General features: G+C 44.0%; 1 protein-coding gene across 5 annotated transcripts in view; it reads right to left on the minus strand.

The window, feature by feature from the left end:
- DNAH3 (dynein axonemal heavy chain 3) overlaps positions 1-18,033 on the minus strand; it is a 95,584-nt gene that overhangs the window by 18,847 nt on the left and 58,704 nt on the right. For all 5 annotated transcript variants that reach the window (XM_088656929.1, XM_035131636.3, XM_088656928.1 and 2 more), the window contains 11 exons: positions 16,972-17,077; positions 15,012-15,141; positions 13,133-13,369; positions 11,855-11,958; positions 11,074-11,368; positions 8,160-8,339; positions 6,654-6,777; positions 4,642-4,798; positions 2,281-2,424; positions 529-1,195; positions 269-434 (listed from right to left, as the gene is read on the minus strand). In XM_088656929.1, the coding sequence (XP_088513055.1) occupies positions 269-434; positions 529-1,195; positions 2,281-2,424; positions 4,642-4,798; positions 6,654-6,777; positions 8,160-8,339; positions 11,074-11,368; positions 11,855-11,958; positions 13,133-13,369; positions 15,012-15,141; positions 16,972-17,077 (2,310 nt within the window). The remainder of the gene's footprint in view (positions 1-268; positions 435-528; positions 1,196-2,280; positions 2,425-4,641; positions 4,799-6,653; positions 6,778-8,159; positions 8,340-11,073; positions 11,369-11,854; positions 11,959-13,132; positions 13,370-15,011; positions 15,142-16,971; positions 17,078-18,033) is intronic.

Genomic DNA, 18,033 nt, shown 5'->3' on the forward strand with positions numbered 1-18,033 from the left:
TTTCCATTCATGTATTATTTCAGAAAGTGTGACTTTTGGTAGATTTGCCTTTGAATGTGATCTGAATCAAATTTCTCCCTCATTCCTAATCAAGTCCACAAAAGACTGGGCTGGGATAAATTTGTTAGCATCTAAGGTGCCTCAAGACCCTTTGTTGATTTTGGCTGCAATAGAATTACGTGCCTATGCCTTCTAGAAATTGTGACAATTTAGATTTGTTATATTAGAGAGGGTGCAGGGCAGCTTTGCAAAGCATCCTATGACATACGATTTTCTGATTTCATCTTCCAGCTTCACATCCTCTAAGAATTTGTTTGCAACCATTTCCAAAGCATCCGTGGGCCATCTTTGGAACCAATCGATAGTGCAGCAGTTGATCAGCGAAGGGAACATTCGCAAGCGGTTCCGGAAAGCATCTCCAATTGGACTCATTGCTGCAATGGACATAATCATTATTTCTCAGACAAGCCCAGTCAAATGTTAGAAGAAATCAGAATGAAAAAGTAACTTATTTTTTTTTATCTGTACCTAAAACTATGTGCAAGTTTTTCTTCAAGCGTTCAGTAAAAAAGTTGTACATGGCCAGAGGGGTGGCTTCGATTCTCTTGCCTTCAGTCCTTGCTGCACCCTGCATTTTTTCAACGATGTCGGCCTTCTCATCTGCTGCAAAGATGTTAGGCACGTCCCCCGTGTTCAACAGCATGTTAATGTCCTCTACAAAGGACTCGTCCTTTATTTGGTTATCACTAAATAAGAACACAGTGTTTTTGTTTGCCACCCCTGACTGCAACATGACCTTCTTGATATCCTCTCTCCAGTCATTTGTGGTGTAGAACTTTGTGATTTCGATCATGAAGAGTTCATATGAATTCATAAAGGTGCCGAGCTTGGTGGCGCTCTGTCGGCCACTTCCACCGATGCCCACCAGCAGCAAGTGGCCGTTATCCTGCTTCAGTACTCTGCATATCCTTGAGATGTGCTCAATGGCAAATTTAAACATAACCAGAGACATGGGCGCCTTGCTGATCTGGTTGAACTCCTCCAAGTAGTATTCCATAACAGACGTCAGCTTGGTTAAGTCTGTTATTTCATCGTAGATCTTCGTATCACTTTGTGGCTTAAAGTAGTCTCCAAAGAAAAGGCTCCGGATGTTATCGTCACGGATCTTTCCGGTTGGAGACAAGTGGCTTAATACCTATGGAAGGCAGTGAGGGATACATAAGCAGTTTGGACTCCATCTGCCCACCACCACTCTGACATAACAGATGTGGGAAGACACACTAAGAACATAAGTAGTACCCTGCTGGGTTGAATCAAAAGCCCATCTAGTCCAGTAACCCATTCCCAATGTGGCCATACAGATATGTCTTGGAAAGCTCACAAAGAGGGTATGAGCGCAACAGCAGTCTCCTACTCGTGATCTCCAACAACTGGTATGTAGAACCATATTGTCTCTGGAACTACACGTGATATAGCTACCATGACTAGTAGTCACTAATAACCTTATCCTCTGTGATTTGCTCTAATTCCCTTTTAAAGCCATCCAAGTTGGCAGCCATCATTTCATCTTGTCATAGCCAACACCATAGTTGAACTATGCACTTTATCTGACCTGAATCTCCCACTTTTCAGCTTGGATGGTCTCAAGTTCTGATATTACAAGAGGGGAAGAAATGTTTCTTTATCAACTTTCTTCACACTGAGCGTAATTTACATGCTTCCATCACGTTCCCCTTGCTTGCCTTCTCCCCCTCTAAACTAAAACCTATAAGGTGGTATCCAACTGAGTTCTACATAGCATAGACCCGCTGAAATTAATGGACCAGTTAGTCATGTTGTTAACTTCTATGGTTCTACTCTGAGTAGGACTAACATAGCATCCCACCCATAATTTATCAGTTGTAGTGTTTGTTTGTTTATGTATTCATCAATAGATTGATTGATTGATTGATTGATCAATCGATCGATCAGCCAACCAACCAACCATGATGTAGCAACAATCCAAGAAAAATTCTGGGCAAAGATAAATGGCAGCTGCTACCACTGACCACTCAAACAGAAGCTAGAGAATAAGAAGTGACTGTTACTTGAGTTCCATCCTTGAAATTTCCCGATTCCAGAAAATTGCTGAAATCCCTCTGCCACTTTTATACCCTGTGGAACTGGGGTGGAGGTGGAGGAGCTCTTCAGCCCAGTGCACCCAAAATAACAGTTGCTCTAAATATATGCTATTGTTCTCTCTTTATTCAAACAGCTCTCACTGCTTGAAGATGAACATACCTTATCAACACTTTGCTTGAAGCAATCAGAAGTTGTTTCTTTCACCATGTGAAAAAACACCTTCCTGTCATCGTCATCTATTAAGCGGTCATAGAAGACCCGATAAACTTCATGAATCCAAAGCCTGATCAGTTTCTCCCCATCCTATCAAAAGAAAGGAAGGACCTCAATCCATGCCTGGTTTTGAAGCAGATATGAACATAGTCACACACACATGGATCTTGATACTTCTTGACCACTGGGAGGTGGAAGCCAACCAACAGGAATTTAATCAGTAAATATTGTTATGGGTTTGGGGGTGGGCCCCCCCAAACACTAGAAATTATTAAACGGTAGGATTTTTGATTATTTAGAGTACTGAAGGGAAGATTGCAGGCCAGTGGACAAAAACAGGCTAAGCTTCCTTTCCAAGCCAGTGCCTGACCTGGGATAGAGACGTTAACATGACAAAAGGTGTTGATGGCCATCTAAAAGGAATCTTGGGCCTGGGCACAGGGCCGGCTCTAGGTAGACCCCCGGTGGCGCAGGGCGCCAGGGCGCCTGGGTGCTCAGGAGGCGCTGAGGGGCACTGAGGGGCACCCCAGCAAGCGGGGGAGCTGTGCGGTGGCCTCCCTTTTCCCCCCGCCAGCTGCGCCGCTCAGGGGAAAGCAGGGAGGTAAGCGAGCGGAGCAGGGGCACTAGGACCCTGCTTCGCTCTGCAGGGCCATCCCTCACCCCGGCGCTGCGTTTCATTGGTAGAGGTGATGCCACATGGCAGCAGCTCTACCAATGAAACGCAGCGCCAGGGTTGGCGGGAAGGCTGTCAAACCTCCGAGGACAGGAGCCGCGCGGCCTCTGAGGCACCTCGGCTGCTCCTGCAAAGAAGGCCGCTTCCTTGCTCCAGGCCTGGCGGTGGCGGGGTGGCCCTTCCTCCTCGGGTCCTGCCCCGCGCTCCTCAAGTGGCGGTCGCGGGTGTCCCGAGTGGGAGGGCCTCTGGCTTTGGCGGCGGCCCTGCTGGTGGCAGCGACGGGGTGCTGGGCTGGCAACGGGGCCTGCCGGACTTGGAGCTCAGCGAGGCCGGCAGAGTCACGCTCCCCTTGCAGCAGCCTCCCAAGCTCGCCCGGCAGCTCCTTCGCAGGCCCATGTACAACAGGCCTCCGCTGGGCAGGGAAGCGCAGCTGGGTGAGCTGGGCCGGCCCGTGCGCCTTGAGCTGAGCGCCGCCGAGGAGAGCATCCGGAGCCACCAGAGGTGAGTGACTCAGAGCCGGGAACCGTGCAGGCCGAAGGGAAGGGCGCTGGGTACCCTTAAGACGGCCCTGCTTGGGCAGACAGAGGATCCCAAGGTGATGGGATATGTATGTGTGTGAGAGAGTAACTTTAGCAAGCTGTACTGAAAAGAAGGGAGAGAACAAAGACAGAGATCTATCTTTTGGCAGGCTGGCTGAAGGGAGGCTGGGAGAGATGCCTTGGGCTCCAGTAATGCACTGCTGTGGATAACAAGCCTCTCTTGAGATGATCAAGCTGTAGGATATGTACTCCCTCCACCTAAATTCAGGTCTAAATATGTGAATAAATAATATTTCTTAAAGCTACAACAGCCTCTACCGTGTCTTCAATTCTCCAAAGAGCACAAACACTGGTTGAGGGCCAAGACCCCTGGAATCCTATGTTGCAGTTAGTAACAATATAAAGAACTTTAGACTGAACCAGCTCAAGCCTTTGCAGGAGAAAAGCTCTGATCCTTCTCCATGCAGATAAATCACTTTTTGAGATGGGAATTACAGAGAGAAGTTATTTCTGGAGATTCAGCAGCAGTGTGGTCCATTGTGAGGTGCAACTGTGTGCACAGGGTTGCATCCAACTAAGTTTTACTCAAAGTAGACTCAATGAAATTCATGGGCCTAAATTGGTCATGCTCATTCATTTCAATGAGTCTGCTCTGAGTAGGACTAATACTAGATGCAGCCCATACTGGTTAAGACAGGCATCCCCAAACTTCGGCCCTCCAGATGTTTTGGACTACAATTCCCATCTTCCCCAACCACTGGTCCTGTTAGCTAGGGATCATGGGAGTTGTAGGCCAATACATCTGGAGGGCCACAGTTTGGGGATGCCTGGGTTAAGATATAAATCAGGAAATCTCTAGGTCAAAAGTTGCCTCTGCCACAAACCCTCTTGGGGGCTTCCAGTAGGCCACAACTGCTCTGCACTCCTCCATCTTCAATATACAATAGTCACCTAATCTACAGAGTTCTTGTAATCATTGCAATGTGGCAATGGATACAAAGTACTTGGAAACCTAAAGTGCAATTATAAATGCTAAGTTTTATGGTGATGATGGTGCCCCCCTTGATGAAATAAAAGCAAGTGTAGCTTTCACACCTGCAAATGGGTATGTGGGCAGAGCAACACTCCTCTGATGACCCGGGAGAAATCACGCAGGTTGAAGACATAGTGAGATTTTGAAGGAGTCGGAAGGAAGTTTTCCACAGCCATCTTGTAAATGTTCATGGTAGCATGAACCATCATTTTGCCAAGCCTTTGAAAAGGAGCAAAAAAGTTAAATGTAACCCTGAGCTTTCTTTCCACCAGGCCCCCTGCCCCTAGGTTCTCTTCTCCCACTTTGCCATGGTGAAGAGTTGCAGACATCACTAGGGATGAGCAAATCCATTAATTTTGGATTCTCATTTCCCCAATTTTATGTTCTATTTTGCAAATTTCCACACCAGTTTGCAACTCCCCCCCCCAAAAAAAATCATTAGCATGTATTTGCCTTATATATCCATTTTTGCAAGCAATTTCCCCCAATATAATTCATTTCATGTTACTGTCAGAAATACCGGTATATGCTTTTTTGTGCATGGATTACCTTAGTATATGCATTTTGCATACATAACCTGGCCAGAGAACTGCAGTGTTAAGACTGGGAAAGTGCAAAGGATTTCCTTTTGCACAACAAAAGTCCTCACCCCATGCATCTATCCCAAACCCTCCCCAAATCTATTCCAAAGGGTTGGCGGAACATATTTAGGGGGAGTTCCATTGCACAAGCAGAAATCCTTGTATTGAAACAATGGTTTAATTGGATACCGCTCATTATTTCTTCCCCCATCCCCATTCATAATTCAGTGGCAAAGCAAGTGACTTTACACATTAGTCCCTGGCATCTCCAACACCTGAAACCCTGGAGAGCTGCTGCCAGTCAGTGCAGACAGCACTAAGTTAGATGGACCAACGACAGCTTCCTATTTTGCTAACCATGGATTTTTTTTTTTATCAACCTCCTGATCCTAAATCAAGTGTCACTTCAGATAACAAACACACAACAATACAGGATTATATAGCAAGAGCAGAGGCAGTAGTAGATAGTAGCTAGATGTTGTTAGGAGAAATGTGTGGGAGTGCTGCATCCAAAATGTTATGGAAAGAGTTAATGTGCTATGGAATCCTCGGATGTCACCACAGCAGGCAGTTTTTTTCAGTTAGGTGTCTTATCAAGTGTAGAGAGTGAGAGAGTGAGTTTTACTGTAAGAGCAGCAGGAGTTTGTTTTATACTGCTATGTGCCTCAGAATAAGTCTTTAAAATCTCATAAATCTGCCACAGGTAGGTAGCCGTGTTGGTCTGAGTCAAAACAAAATTTAAAAAATTCATTCAGTAGCACCTTAAAGACCAACTAAGTTTTTATTTTGGTATGAGCTTTCGTGTGCATGCACACTTGCACAGATACCACACTTTCGTGCATGCACACGAAAGCTCATACCAAAATAAAAACTTAGTTGGTCTTTAAGGTGCTATTGAAAGAATATTTTTATAAATCTGCCAGTTTCTTGTGTGTGTGTGTGTTTTCAGTGCTTTTTTTCTGGGGAATGCAGGGGTACGCGTACCCCTAAACAGTTTTTGAATGTAACAGGAGAAGAAACAATTTTTTTAAAAAAAATTAGTTTCTTCTCTAGCATGGTGAACTGTCAGTTTCGTTGCTACCCCCGATGGCGGCCTCATTTTCTGTCATGGTGTTTCCTGAGTCTCAGACAGAAGCGAGTGTTTAATGTGTGGAGCAGGAGTTGGAATCTAGCACAGTGATTGGTCAGTTTTGTTGTATTTACTGTATTTATTTTCCCCAATTTGAACTATAAAATGGTGATTTTCTTGAGTCAAAATGAGAGTACCCCTAAACATTTTTAAGAGAAAAGGCACTGTATGTTTTAGTATACCAAGTAAAGTAATGTGTTATGTTTAAACTCTAAACAGAGAGTCTTGCACAGTCTTTTCTACAAGAGAAAAAGAGAACTATACTTTTTTAAAAGGGTACAATGACCTGGGGCAGCTTCTGCGCATATAAATACCACAAAATGTGCTCTCTTGAAGAGAAGCACATTCCTTACAGTCCATTTACCTCAGAAAAGTGGCCTCAAACCCTTTGCTGAAGTGCCAGTCAACGATGGAAGCAAAGATCTTTGTTAAAATTTCATCATCAAAGGCACTGATGGAAATAATGTTCAAATGCCTTGTGAAACGTCCTGTAAGACACAAAGGAAGACACAGCACTCTAAGTCTCAATGCAGCTTTGCTATTCCTTCTGATGACCCCAGGCAGATACCGTGGTACCTTGGTTCTCAAATGCCTTGGTACTCAAACGCCTTGGTTCCCAAACGCCGAAAACCCAGAAGTAAGTGTTCCGGTTTTCAAACGTTCTTCGGAAGCCGAACATCCAATGCGGTTGTCACCTATTGTTTCTGCACCCATCAGAAGCTGCGCCTAGGTTTTTGAACATTTTAGAAGTCAAACTGATTCCCAGAACAAATTAAGTTTAGCGCTTTTGTTTTTGCTATTTATTTTGCGTTTTTGTTTTTGAGGCTTTTTTTGTTAATTTGTTTTTTGACAGTGTGGAACCCAGTTCAGCTACTGATTGATAGACTGATTGTGTGACTGCGGAAATGGATAAAAGGCCCCCATCCAAACAATGACTATCATCAGTGCAGGTAAGAATTTTTTTTTTTTAATCATCTACAATACTGTCTTATTTATTTTATAGTACAGTACGTTGATTATTGCTTTTATTTTATGGATCAATGGTCATGTTAGATAGTAAAATTAATGTTAAATTGCTGTTTCAGCGGTTGTTTTTAAAAGTCTGGAACAGATTAACCCGTTTTGCATTACTTTCTATGGGAAAGCATACCTTGGTTTTGGAATGGACTTCTGGAACAGATTAAGTTTGAGAACCAAGGTACCACTGTAGTTTAAATTGCTGGTTGCAAGATCACATCTACACCATACATTTAAAGTACTATTATGCCACTTTAAATTGCCATGGCTTCCTCCCCCAAAGAATCCTGGCAATTGTAGTTTGTTAAAGGTGCTGAGAGTTGTTAGGAGATCCCTCAGAGAGCTACAATTTTGAGGTTGATCCAGATTGCTTTCAGACTGATTGACACGCAACAATCTGAGTTTGAAATTAGAGGGGGAGAGATGTTGGGCATCCTCACCTTCTAATAAGAGTGCTATTGTTAAGGCTTCTAGTCAGGGTGACCCCTCCTTCCTCCATGTTTTCCACCTCCCCACCCCAATTGATTATCAGTATTCCCTGGGTAATGAACATGTCCAGTTCTTATGGCACCAGCTTTTGTGTTTGTACATTTCCCCCCATTTTCTTCTTTCTCAGTGGCTCTTTCTTAGCTACAATCCTAACATTCACCAGTCAAGTTTGCTATTAGTGGGAAGGATGGTGCCCTTTTGCAGCCCTTCTTGACATTGGGTCCCTAGATGTTGTGGGTCTATAACTCCCACCATTCCTGACCACTGGTCCTGCTAGTTAGGGATGATGGGAGTTGTAGTCCAACAGCATTGGGGACCCAAGATTGAGAAAGGCTGCCCTAGTGCATTTAATCTGACATCATACCTGTAATATCATTCCTTCCACCTCCAGGAGGCCCCATTGCTGAAAGGAACAGAACATCAACAATATCGAGCCTTGAGGTGTCCTTCTTGTCGTACCAGTGGCCATGATCAATCCATTGCCTAAGGAGTTCTATAGGAGGCTGGGCTCCATACACTTCCTTGGCAGGCATATTTAAGTCATCTAGGAAGAATAATGATACTTTTATTTTCCAAAGACAAAAAAGAACTCTCTCTACCCCTCTCCCTCTACCCAAGCAAGCAAAGAAAGGGTGGGGATAAGGACGGGGCTATTAGCCCCAATGGTCAGGGGCAACAATGCTTCTGAATACCAACACCAGGAGCAGAGGAGTGCTCTTGTGCTCAGAGTCTACTTGCAGGCTTCCCAGAGGCATCAGGGTAGCCGGGATGCTGGACAAGAAGGGCTGTTGGCCTGGTCCAGGAGGGCTCTTCTAATGCTCTTTAGAGAAAGGAACAGAGCCTTTTCTAGATTAAACTTTTATTTGTATGCTACAACCGCAGCAAGAAGGTTAATTGGAAAGGGGATATGGTTAAAAAAGATATGTCAAGATGGGAAAAGTTAAAATGGTCATTTTTATTATGAAATTTTGCCCAGAAATGACAGTTTTAACTTTTCCCATACTGACATATCTTTTTTAACTTCAACCCATGTTTTGACATAACTATTTTGAAACAATGTACAGTTCATATTTGTCATTGTAATACCCATGTATTTAACTTTAACAGTATTTAACAGATACTGATTCAAGCAATGTGTGTCAGCTTACATCAGAATCCTCTATTAAGTTTCTATTGAGCTTATCTTGTGCACAGAGGGCATTTCACCTTATGTGAGTCAACAGGGAGAAGGGATAAGTTGTTAGGTGAATTCCAGGTGTAGGTTGGATTTGGCTTGAGCAATGAGTGTATATCTCTATCAGCCTCCGTGGTGGACAGAGATTTCCAACCAGACCCCTCCATTGGGGTACCTTCCTATTGATGCCTCTGCAGTGGGGGCATCAATTCACACACACCCCTGCCAGATGTTAAGACCAAAAGGATTCCATGCAATGCCTTCTCTGACAAAGTTGTGATTGTTACAGGTAGGTAGCCGTGTTGGTCTGAGTCGAAGCAAAATAAAAAAAATTCCTTCAGTAGCACCTTAAAGACCAACTAAGTTTTAATTTTGGTATGAGCTTTCGTGTACATGCACACTTTTTCAGATCTGAAGAAGTGTGCATGCACATGAAAGCTCATACCAAAATAAAAACTTAGTTGGTCTTTAAGGTGCTACTGAAGAAATTTTTTAAAGTTGTGATTGTTGCTATGGGGAAGGCAAAACCTGCAAACAGGGCCAATCTGTTTGCAGGCAAATTGCTTCCCGGTTCCGAAAACAGCAATCATTATTGAACAACAGCAGAGGCAATACCCTAGGAAGCAAAAGTAACATACAAAACCCCACAGCATTGTTGAACAGGGTGGGAAAGGAGGGGGAAAGGAGCCGACTGGGATCGGGTACAGTCAGTCTTTATAGACTGAGGGCAGACCAGAGTGAAACCTGCTCCACTCCACTCCACGCCCTGCCCCATGCACTTAGCCTGGCTGTATTGGCCAGAATTCAAATAATGGCTGGTGGGAAAGCCTGCCAATCTGTTGGCCTGGCCCAGGAGGGCTCTTCATATGCTCTTTAGAGAAAGGAACAGAGCCTTATCTAGATTAAACTTTTATTTGTATGCTACAACCGCAACAAGAATGTTAATTGCTAGGAATTGGAAAGGGAGAATGGCAAAACAAATTGTGTGAGTATTTGGAATCGGCAAAAACGACAGTGGCAATTAGGCATCGGCCAAATCAAAAAAATTTAAAAGAGTGGGAATGTGTAAAAGACTATTTGGAGAAACATTGTTCTCAAATTAAACCCTTGATACGTTTCGAATAAACTTCATAAAGTTAAGAACAGATAGATAAGTTATATATTATGTTACAGAAAGGTAATAGAACATAAACAACACAGTTGAAAGGAGAAAGAAGGTATAAGAAGCTGTAATGAGGTGGTGGGAAGTCACTGGTGATGTCTTATGGATATTGTCTGGTATATATATATATATATATATATATATATATATATATATATATATACAGTATATGTAAATAAAAGGATTAGAATATGTAAATGAATAATTAATGAAAAATATAACAAACAAACAAACAAACTTTTATTTAGTTATCAAAATGCTATTTTCTTCTTCCCCTCCCCCCCAAAAGCAGCATGGGGGCAGGACTGATTTTCAGAAGTAAAATAGCACAGGGAACCTCCCACTAGGCCTGGGCGATGTATCAATACATCACCAGGCACCTTCACCTGGCAGTATATTGCGCTCAGGAGCGGCAGTGGTTACACCTGTGATATACCACCGGGTGAAGGTGCCATTGCACTCTGGCCCTCAAACCGAGGGAGAAATGAATTGTGAGGCACCAGAGCCAATGGAGCTTGTTTTTCACTTGATGCGCTGGGCACTGGCAGTGGAGGGACTCCCTTTGTCGCCAGGGCCCTGCACCCCAAGGGAGAAACAAGCTCCATCAGCCACAGCCCTATGAGGTGCCAGGGTATAATCACTGCCTCTCCAAACGAGGGAGCTGAGGCTGTTTCACCCCAGCACCTTGCGGGGCCAGACTTAATGCACCTTGTTACTCCCACTGCTTTTCAACATCGTTTTGTTAGCGTGGTGATACATCACAATGTTGAAAAGTTGATAACACCCAGCTCTTCCCCCACCCCCTGGTCTTTCTCCCTCCCTTCCTACCTGGATTGGGGTCCCTGAAAGCTTATTTCTGTGAAAGGAAGTACACCTGCTTTGTAACAGCATGCTTCAAAACTGTAATGTGTAGCAACAGAAATGTTTAAGATGTGATCTTACCTACAAATACAATAGCCTTTTTCCCAACTGGAGGACCATAGAGTCCCTTTCTTCTCCTGTCCAGTTTTGACATAATAATGTCCTGGGTCTGATTGGCTGTAGTTCTGGCAGAGAAATTGATGAAGTTGGGCGTGTACTTTGTCTTTGGGAGATGAATCAGGAAGCTGTTGGTGATCGCTGATTTCCCTGTACCAGTGGTTCCCACAAAGAGTAATGGGATTTCATGTTCCACATAGGTTTTCAGGAAAAAGCTCTGCCTGGCTGTTTCCATGGTTGGAATTATAAGCTCGGAGACCTGTCACGAAGAGATGGTTACCGTAGGTGTAAAAACCACATCGTGCACATTTGTAAGTAGAAAAATCTGCATCACTGCAAGAAGGGAGTGTGTGCATGAGAAAGAGAGATAATGTATTTATGACATGTACATTACAAGGATCCTGGTGGGGTGGCATATACATTGCACACCATGCATGCAATGAAAGCTGGTCCATTAGGGCAAATGGGGCACTGCCCCACCAACCTTACTCTGTCCTCAACTAGCCGCCACTTGCCTGCCTTCCAATTTACAACACTGTCAGCTTCGTGCTCATTCCTTAGTCTAAGTTTTGCCCCTGTATAACTCAGCAGGGAAAAGGATGGGGACAATAATAATAAATGGTTCTATCCAACTTAATTCTACTCAGAGGAGACCCCTTGAAAGTAATGGTCAGGACTTGTTAATTTGGCCCTTCAGATAAGGTCAGCCTGAGCAATTATGAAGCAATAAATGCAAGTGGTTTACCTTTACTCCAGCAGGGATGGTTTGCTCTTCTTTTGTAATGTACTCTGTCCACATATTCCACTGTCCGCTGGCTATCTTGTGGAAGTAAAAGTCGTACACAGTCCCTGGTTGAGGGGAAAAGGCAGCCAGGAAAGCTCAGTTCAAGGCAGCAAGGCTGACTTTGGGTATTATTTCAGACTGCAAAATTTGGATACAGTATGTCTCTACGTATACCTTCTAACCAAACAGAAACAACCCAAATGTTGCCAAATCATGATTTTGGCACAGAAGGGCAACTACAGCAGTAGCCTGCCAATAATTTCTGTCCCCCAGTTGTGTAACAATAGCATCAACTCCCCATTCAACACACGACTTTCAAATTACACTGCAAAAGTAAAGAAAACCTTACGGAAGACCAGGAATGGATTTTCTGTGAACTGGGTTCTGATACTGAAAACAAATTCCTAGGTGGAAAAATTGCACTCAGAGGCAGGGATGGAAGGCTCTGTCAATTTCAGTTCTCTTTCAGTTACCCTAAGGCAGGGGTCAGCAAGGTGCGGCCCATGGGCCTGATCCAGCCCACAAAGACCGTTTTTACTAGCCCACAAGCCGCCCCCAAACCAAGCTGCCCGCTCGGTGAATCCCCCGCATGCTACGCTAAACCGGCACAGCACAGGGACTCACCGAGCTGTGCAGGAAATCGCGCCTGTGCACGCACAAATACCAGAAATTGCTACTGCGCATGCCCAACTGAAAATTGTTTCTGTGCCGCCGCAATTTTTGGCATCTGGGCATGCGCAGAAGCAATTTCTGGCACCGCGCTGCACCGGCCTGGCCCACGGATGATTTTCGCAGGAGCCCATGGCTGGTAAGCCTTGCCGACCCCTGCTCTAAGGCTTTCAGAGAGTTCATATGACCTTCCAGATATTGTTGAATATGAACTCTCACCATTCTATTACTATTATTATTAAAATTATATTTTTATTTATAGTGTTGGATTTATGACCTTTGTATCAACATGCACAATTTTATGAATTGTTGCATACAACTCTGGGATTCTTCAGGATGAAGGGTGGGGTATAAATAAAATAACAGCATAAATAATCCCAGGTCATTCTACTTGAGCCTTATGGGAGCTGGAGATTCCCAATCCATGGTGTTCAGGATGATCAGCTCCTTTCTTAATCTCTGGGACCTATTACAAAACAATTCAATGCCCATACTGGAGATATGATGCTTCATGATGCATAAACAAAGCCAATTATTTAAATTTGCATAAGTGTATGTGTTTAAGCAGACCTCTATCTGGAAAAATGTTGTTCTTTGTCAGCTTTACGCTTTTGGGACGTGGATGGTTGTCGTCCATTCCCATCAAAACTTCCCGGTAATAATGGTCGAATTTTTTCCTTCCCTCAGCATTGATGGTGCCCCCGATGGTCCACACCAAGGCAAACAGGAAAAGTCCCTGCAGCCACAGAGTGATTTGCTGGCTGGACATGGTCTCGGAATCGTCTTCGCCAGAATGCTTTATTTCATCTATTTTTTTAAAAAGAGCAGATTAAGATTGTTCTTAGAAGGCATGGTCAACAACTTCAAATGGTGTGTGTGTACTGTGTCATGTGTTCTATTATGCAGGGCAGGCCTTACCTCCCCCCCCCCCATATTTTATTCAAGTTGGCACCCCTGCTGCCAACACTTTCAGCTCCCACTCCTCTGCTGTTTGCTCAGATACTGATTCAAGCAAGGGGTGTCAGCTTACATCACAATCCTATATTAAGTTTATATTGAGCATAGAGGGCATTTCAGTTGATGCAGTGCACCCTGCAAAGATGTAACTTGTCAGGTGAACAAACTGGACAGGACAATGTTCTAGGATTTGAAATTAGGCCACAACTTTATTGATTCCAGGTGTAGGTTGGACTTGGCTTAGGCACTGGAGGGCTGGTGGAGAGCTGGCACATGATAGAGTCGATCCTAGGATTAATGGGCCCTCCCCAAGACACAGATCTACATGGACGACCCTCCCAAGCCACTGAAGAAAGCTTTGTGGCCCATCTGCCATACACCTTGGCCAACTAGACCCCTCTAAGGCGGTACCCTCTTATTGCACTGTTCTGTTGTGGGGTTGATCCACCACTGCACCCCACCCCACCCCGCCTGATGTTAGACTTAAAGGATTCCATGCAATGCCTTCTCTGCCAAAGTTGTGACTATTGCTATGGGGAAGGCAAAACCTGCAAACGGGGCCGATCTGTTTGCAGGCAAATTGTCATTGCTGGCCAAAATTTCAGTAATAAAAATGAATGTTTTACCTAGAATGATGTTTTTATTTCAAACAATACCTATTGCAACTGATTTACTGTTTAAAGAAAGGCAAAAAAGATTTATCTAAGTTTATGGCAATGTAAAAAAAAACATGAGTTAAAATGAAAATGAAAGTACTGCAAGAGATTGGAACTGCCTGATTCGAAATTGTATTTTGCAACCTGTTGCTTAGTGTGGGTGAAGGAGTGGGTGATCCTAAGAAATAGGAGGATTTTGGAACTAGAAGGTCATGATTTAAGGTTTGGATAACATGGATATCTGTGGTATGACAAGGTCAAAGTGAATGTGGACTTTAAAAATCATTTTGTTAGATGCACTATATTGAGAATCTGGAAGAGAAATAAACCTAGATTATACTGTATACGAAGATACCCTTATGGATTTCAATGCAAGGCGCATTTCATATGGTAAAGAGAAATGCTTAGCCTGGGGAGGCCAGATGACTTCACCTATTGCAGCTTTTCATTGTACAGGTATAGGTTTGTTAGAGTTGTGCATTGCTTCCCATTAAGAAAGTGCCAAAGCTAAGTACAGCTGTTATTCTGGTTTGTGTCAGAGCATTCCTACATCCCACTCTTCCTGAACTACAATAATTTCTAAACAAAAAAATCCAGAACTGCAGCATATGTGCTTTACCACAGTTTTAAGTTTCTTCAGTTAATTCCTTTGCATACACGTGCCAGTGTGTTTTGCAGTTTAACCTGGACCCAGCTCAACCTGGGCTTCCTCAGTGACACTGCTATATCTTTCTGGGGCACAAATTAGTTGGGAGAACTAACACAGTTGTTCCAATCTTATGGCGCAGCAAGGTGGGGGTGGGCGAGCGGGAAGATGAAGCTCACAGGATCCTTACCAAGCAAAGCAGTATACAGTGTCATCATGGAATAAGTGAGATGGATGGGTGATGTCTGAACCATGACCTTGCAATGATGGCGAATAAATTCCAAACAAGGCTGAACTAGCCACATGAACAAGTCGTCAACCTAGAAGTTGGAAAAGGGCAAATGGCTTTCAAATGCAGCAGAAGTTACATTATTACCAATAGGAACAGTTTGCTAACAGTCAATATGCAGAGCCGGACCAATACATTTTGCTGCCTCAAGCAAAAAGCAAAAACAAACGGTGTCTCTTCAATCCCATTAGATGTACAGCAGCCAATTGAACTGGCAGCTGAGTCTTACAATGGGGCAGCATTCTCCACCAGCATCTGAGGGTAGCAGGCTCACTTAGGAGGTGCAGGACAGGCAAAATGGCACAGCAAGGTGGGGGTGGGCAAGTGGGAAGATGAAGCTCACGGGATCCTTACCAAGCACAAACTTTGCTGCTGTTCCCCAGGACTTTCTGCCTGAGGCAGTTCCCTCATGCTGCCTAGTACACGGCCAGCTCTTCCAGTACAGGTGGTAAGACTACCATCACAAAGCTAGGGTGACCATGGGACCCTCAATTACTGCTGTTCCGAAGAGTCTAGAAGTGGTTCTCCTGGAGGGGCACAGCTGTAACACTAGCTCCTAACATTCCATTGGTAGTGGTATCTCTGCCATTTACCAGGAGGGAGAGAGGGAGGTGGTGGGGAGACGGGTGCAGTGCAAGTGGAATGTTAGGAGTGCTGGAGTTATTGCACCGCTGCACCTGTACCACCCGGATCTCCACGCTGCCTTGCCCCACCCCCCGCCCCACCCCCCATCCTGGGAACTAGTGTTACAGCTCTACTCCACTGGGTTATTGATTGTTATCTATTTGCATAAGCATTGGATAGAGTGTAGGTTGGTCATGCATCCTATTATACAAAGGACAGTCCCCTATCTGAAGAGCTGTCCAGTACAAGTTCGATTTCAATTTAAATAACCCTTAAAAGGAGAACAGGTTTGTCCATCGACAGGTAGCACCTGAACAGCAGAATGAGCATGCACAAAGGGCACTTGGACACAGTTTCCCTCACCATAGTGGGGTGTACTGCATTCTTTTAAAAATTATAGTACATATGTCTAAATTTGAATCTATGCATATAAATTAGCATATGGAAATTTTATGAAAATCTATGCCTTTGGGGGGGGAGGATGCATTTCCCTGTCTTTTGGTGAAGTTTACTAGATGCCATGCTAATAGAGTGATGGACAATTACTAGGGAGACCCTCCTTGGCTATGAGACATAAACGAGAGCTATTACATGACCATACATGTCTTACGACAAGCTTACAAGAGATAGGCCCTTCTTGTTGGTGGTGCCAAGATGGTGGAACCATTGGTTCCAAAATTGTTACATTATTGAACAGCTCTACAATCAACATGTTCCTCCCAAGGTGAAAACAAACTCTGTTCAGTTGTCATGTAAGAGGCAAAACGAGAGCACTTACCGGTACCATTCCACCTCCACTGCAAACAGCACAGAGCAGTTTTCTAGCTATGCAGCCACAGCAACAGCTCACCCACCCCCCTTATTGCCTTCCTGCCCACTGCAGTTGTTCTCTTGTATGAGAGATTTGTCAGTTTCTAACTTCCAGATTAGATTATTGCAATGTGCTCTACATGGGGCTGCCCTTGAAGATGACTCAGAATCTTCAAACGGTCCAAAATCCAGCAGCCAAATCAATGTTTAGATCCTGTTTAGATCTCATATAATTCCAGCTGCACTAGTTGCTAGTTCATTTCTAAGCCCAATTCAAGGTGCTCACATTAGTGTTTAAGACCCTAAGCGACCTAGGCCCCAAATATCTGATGAAAGCCCCACATTATTATTATTATTATTATTATTATTATTATTATTATTATTATTATTATTATTATTATTATTATTATATGATAGGCCCACAAACCAGTTCTCTGTGTTCGTTGCTCAAGTTTGGAGGCAATGTGTTCAAATAAGAATCCTTCAGAGGTTTCCAGCCTAACTGGTGAGGTTCCATGTAGATCATACCACACCTGGAAGAATTAACAGGTTTTTTGCACATATTTGCTTGCAATGAGGGGGTAAGACTTATGAAAGTTGACTCAGCCTTCAGATGACACTGAGCAATCGCTAGGATTCTTGTGGCACCTTATGAACTTAACAGATTTACTGTAGCTGGATCAATTCCCTCTCCCCACCACCATCCCTAGGCAGAAATAGACACCTATTTTTGCCCTCTTTGACACTGGAAAGGCACCAACTCTCGACCTTTTTGCAACCTCATGAAGGAAGTATGTAAGGTCATGTCTCTCTCTCCCTGAGCATGGATATCTTTCTCCAGCATCATGGTATTTGACCCCTCTCCCTATGTAGTTTTCCCTGATCAAAATTTCTCTCCTGCTCTCCCTCCCCTCCCGCCTCTCTCTCACACACTGTTCCATACAGCTCAATCTCTCTGAATGGTGTAAGAGATTTCAGGAATGCCAACAAAGACTCCAAGTTTGGTTTCTTTGGAAGGAATGTCACTGGATCTTTTGTGATATAAGGCTTTATTTTCACATACAAACAGGCAGGGCATTACGATGAAAGGCCTCACAACATTGCTTCTTCCCCTTTAGGCTTCCGTTCAAAGCCATAGCTTTGGACTCAGTATGGAGAGAAAGCCAACTGTCTTGTGTCTTCCTAGCTCCTCCAGAAGAGAGCAGGCAAGACTGGCCTCTGGTCCTGATGCTCTCCTACATCTCGGATGCCCTGGCCTCCAGCCACATGGGGCTTCCTTCTAGAAGCATTACCAGCTAGTTGTTTCTATTGCAAACTCTTGAATCTGACAAACAGGTCATGTAAAAATGGGGAAGGACTGCATCTCAGTTGTAGAGCATCTACCTTAAATACAGAAAATGAATGGAGAATTGCTGACAACGTCGACAATATTGAGCAAGGTGGACCAATGGCCTGACTCATGACAAGGCAGCTTCCTATGTTACTAAGA

The sequence above is a fragment of the Zootoca vivipara genome, chromosome 13 (genome assembly GCF_965207765.1).
Source record: "Zootoca vivipara chromosome 13, rZooViv2.hap1.1, whole genome shotgun sequence".
Lineage (NCBI taxonomy): Eukaryota > Metazoa > Chordata > Lepidosauria > Squamata > Lacertidae > Zootoca > Zootoca vivipara.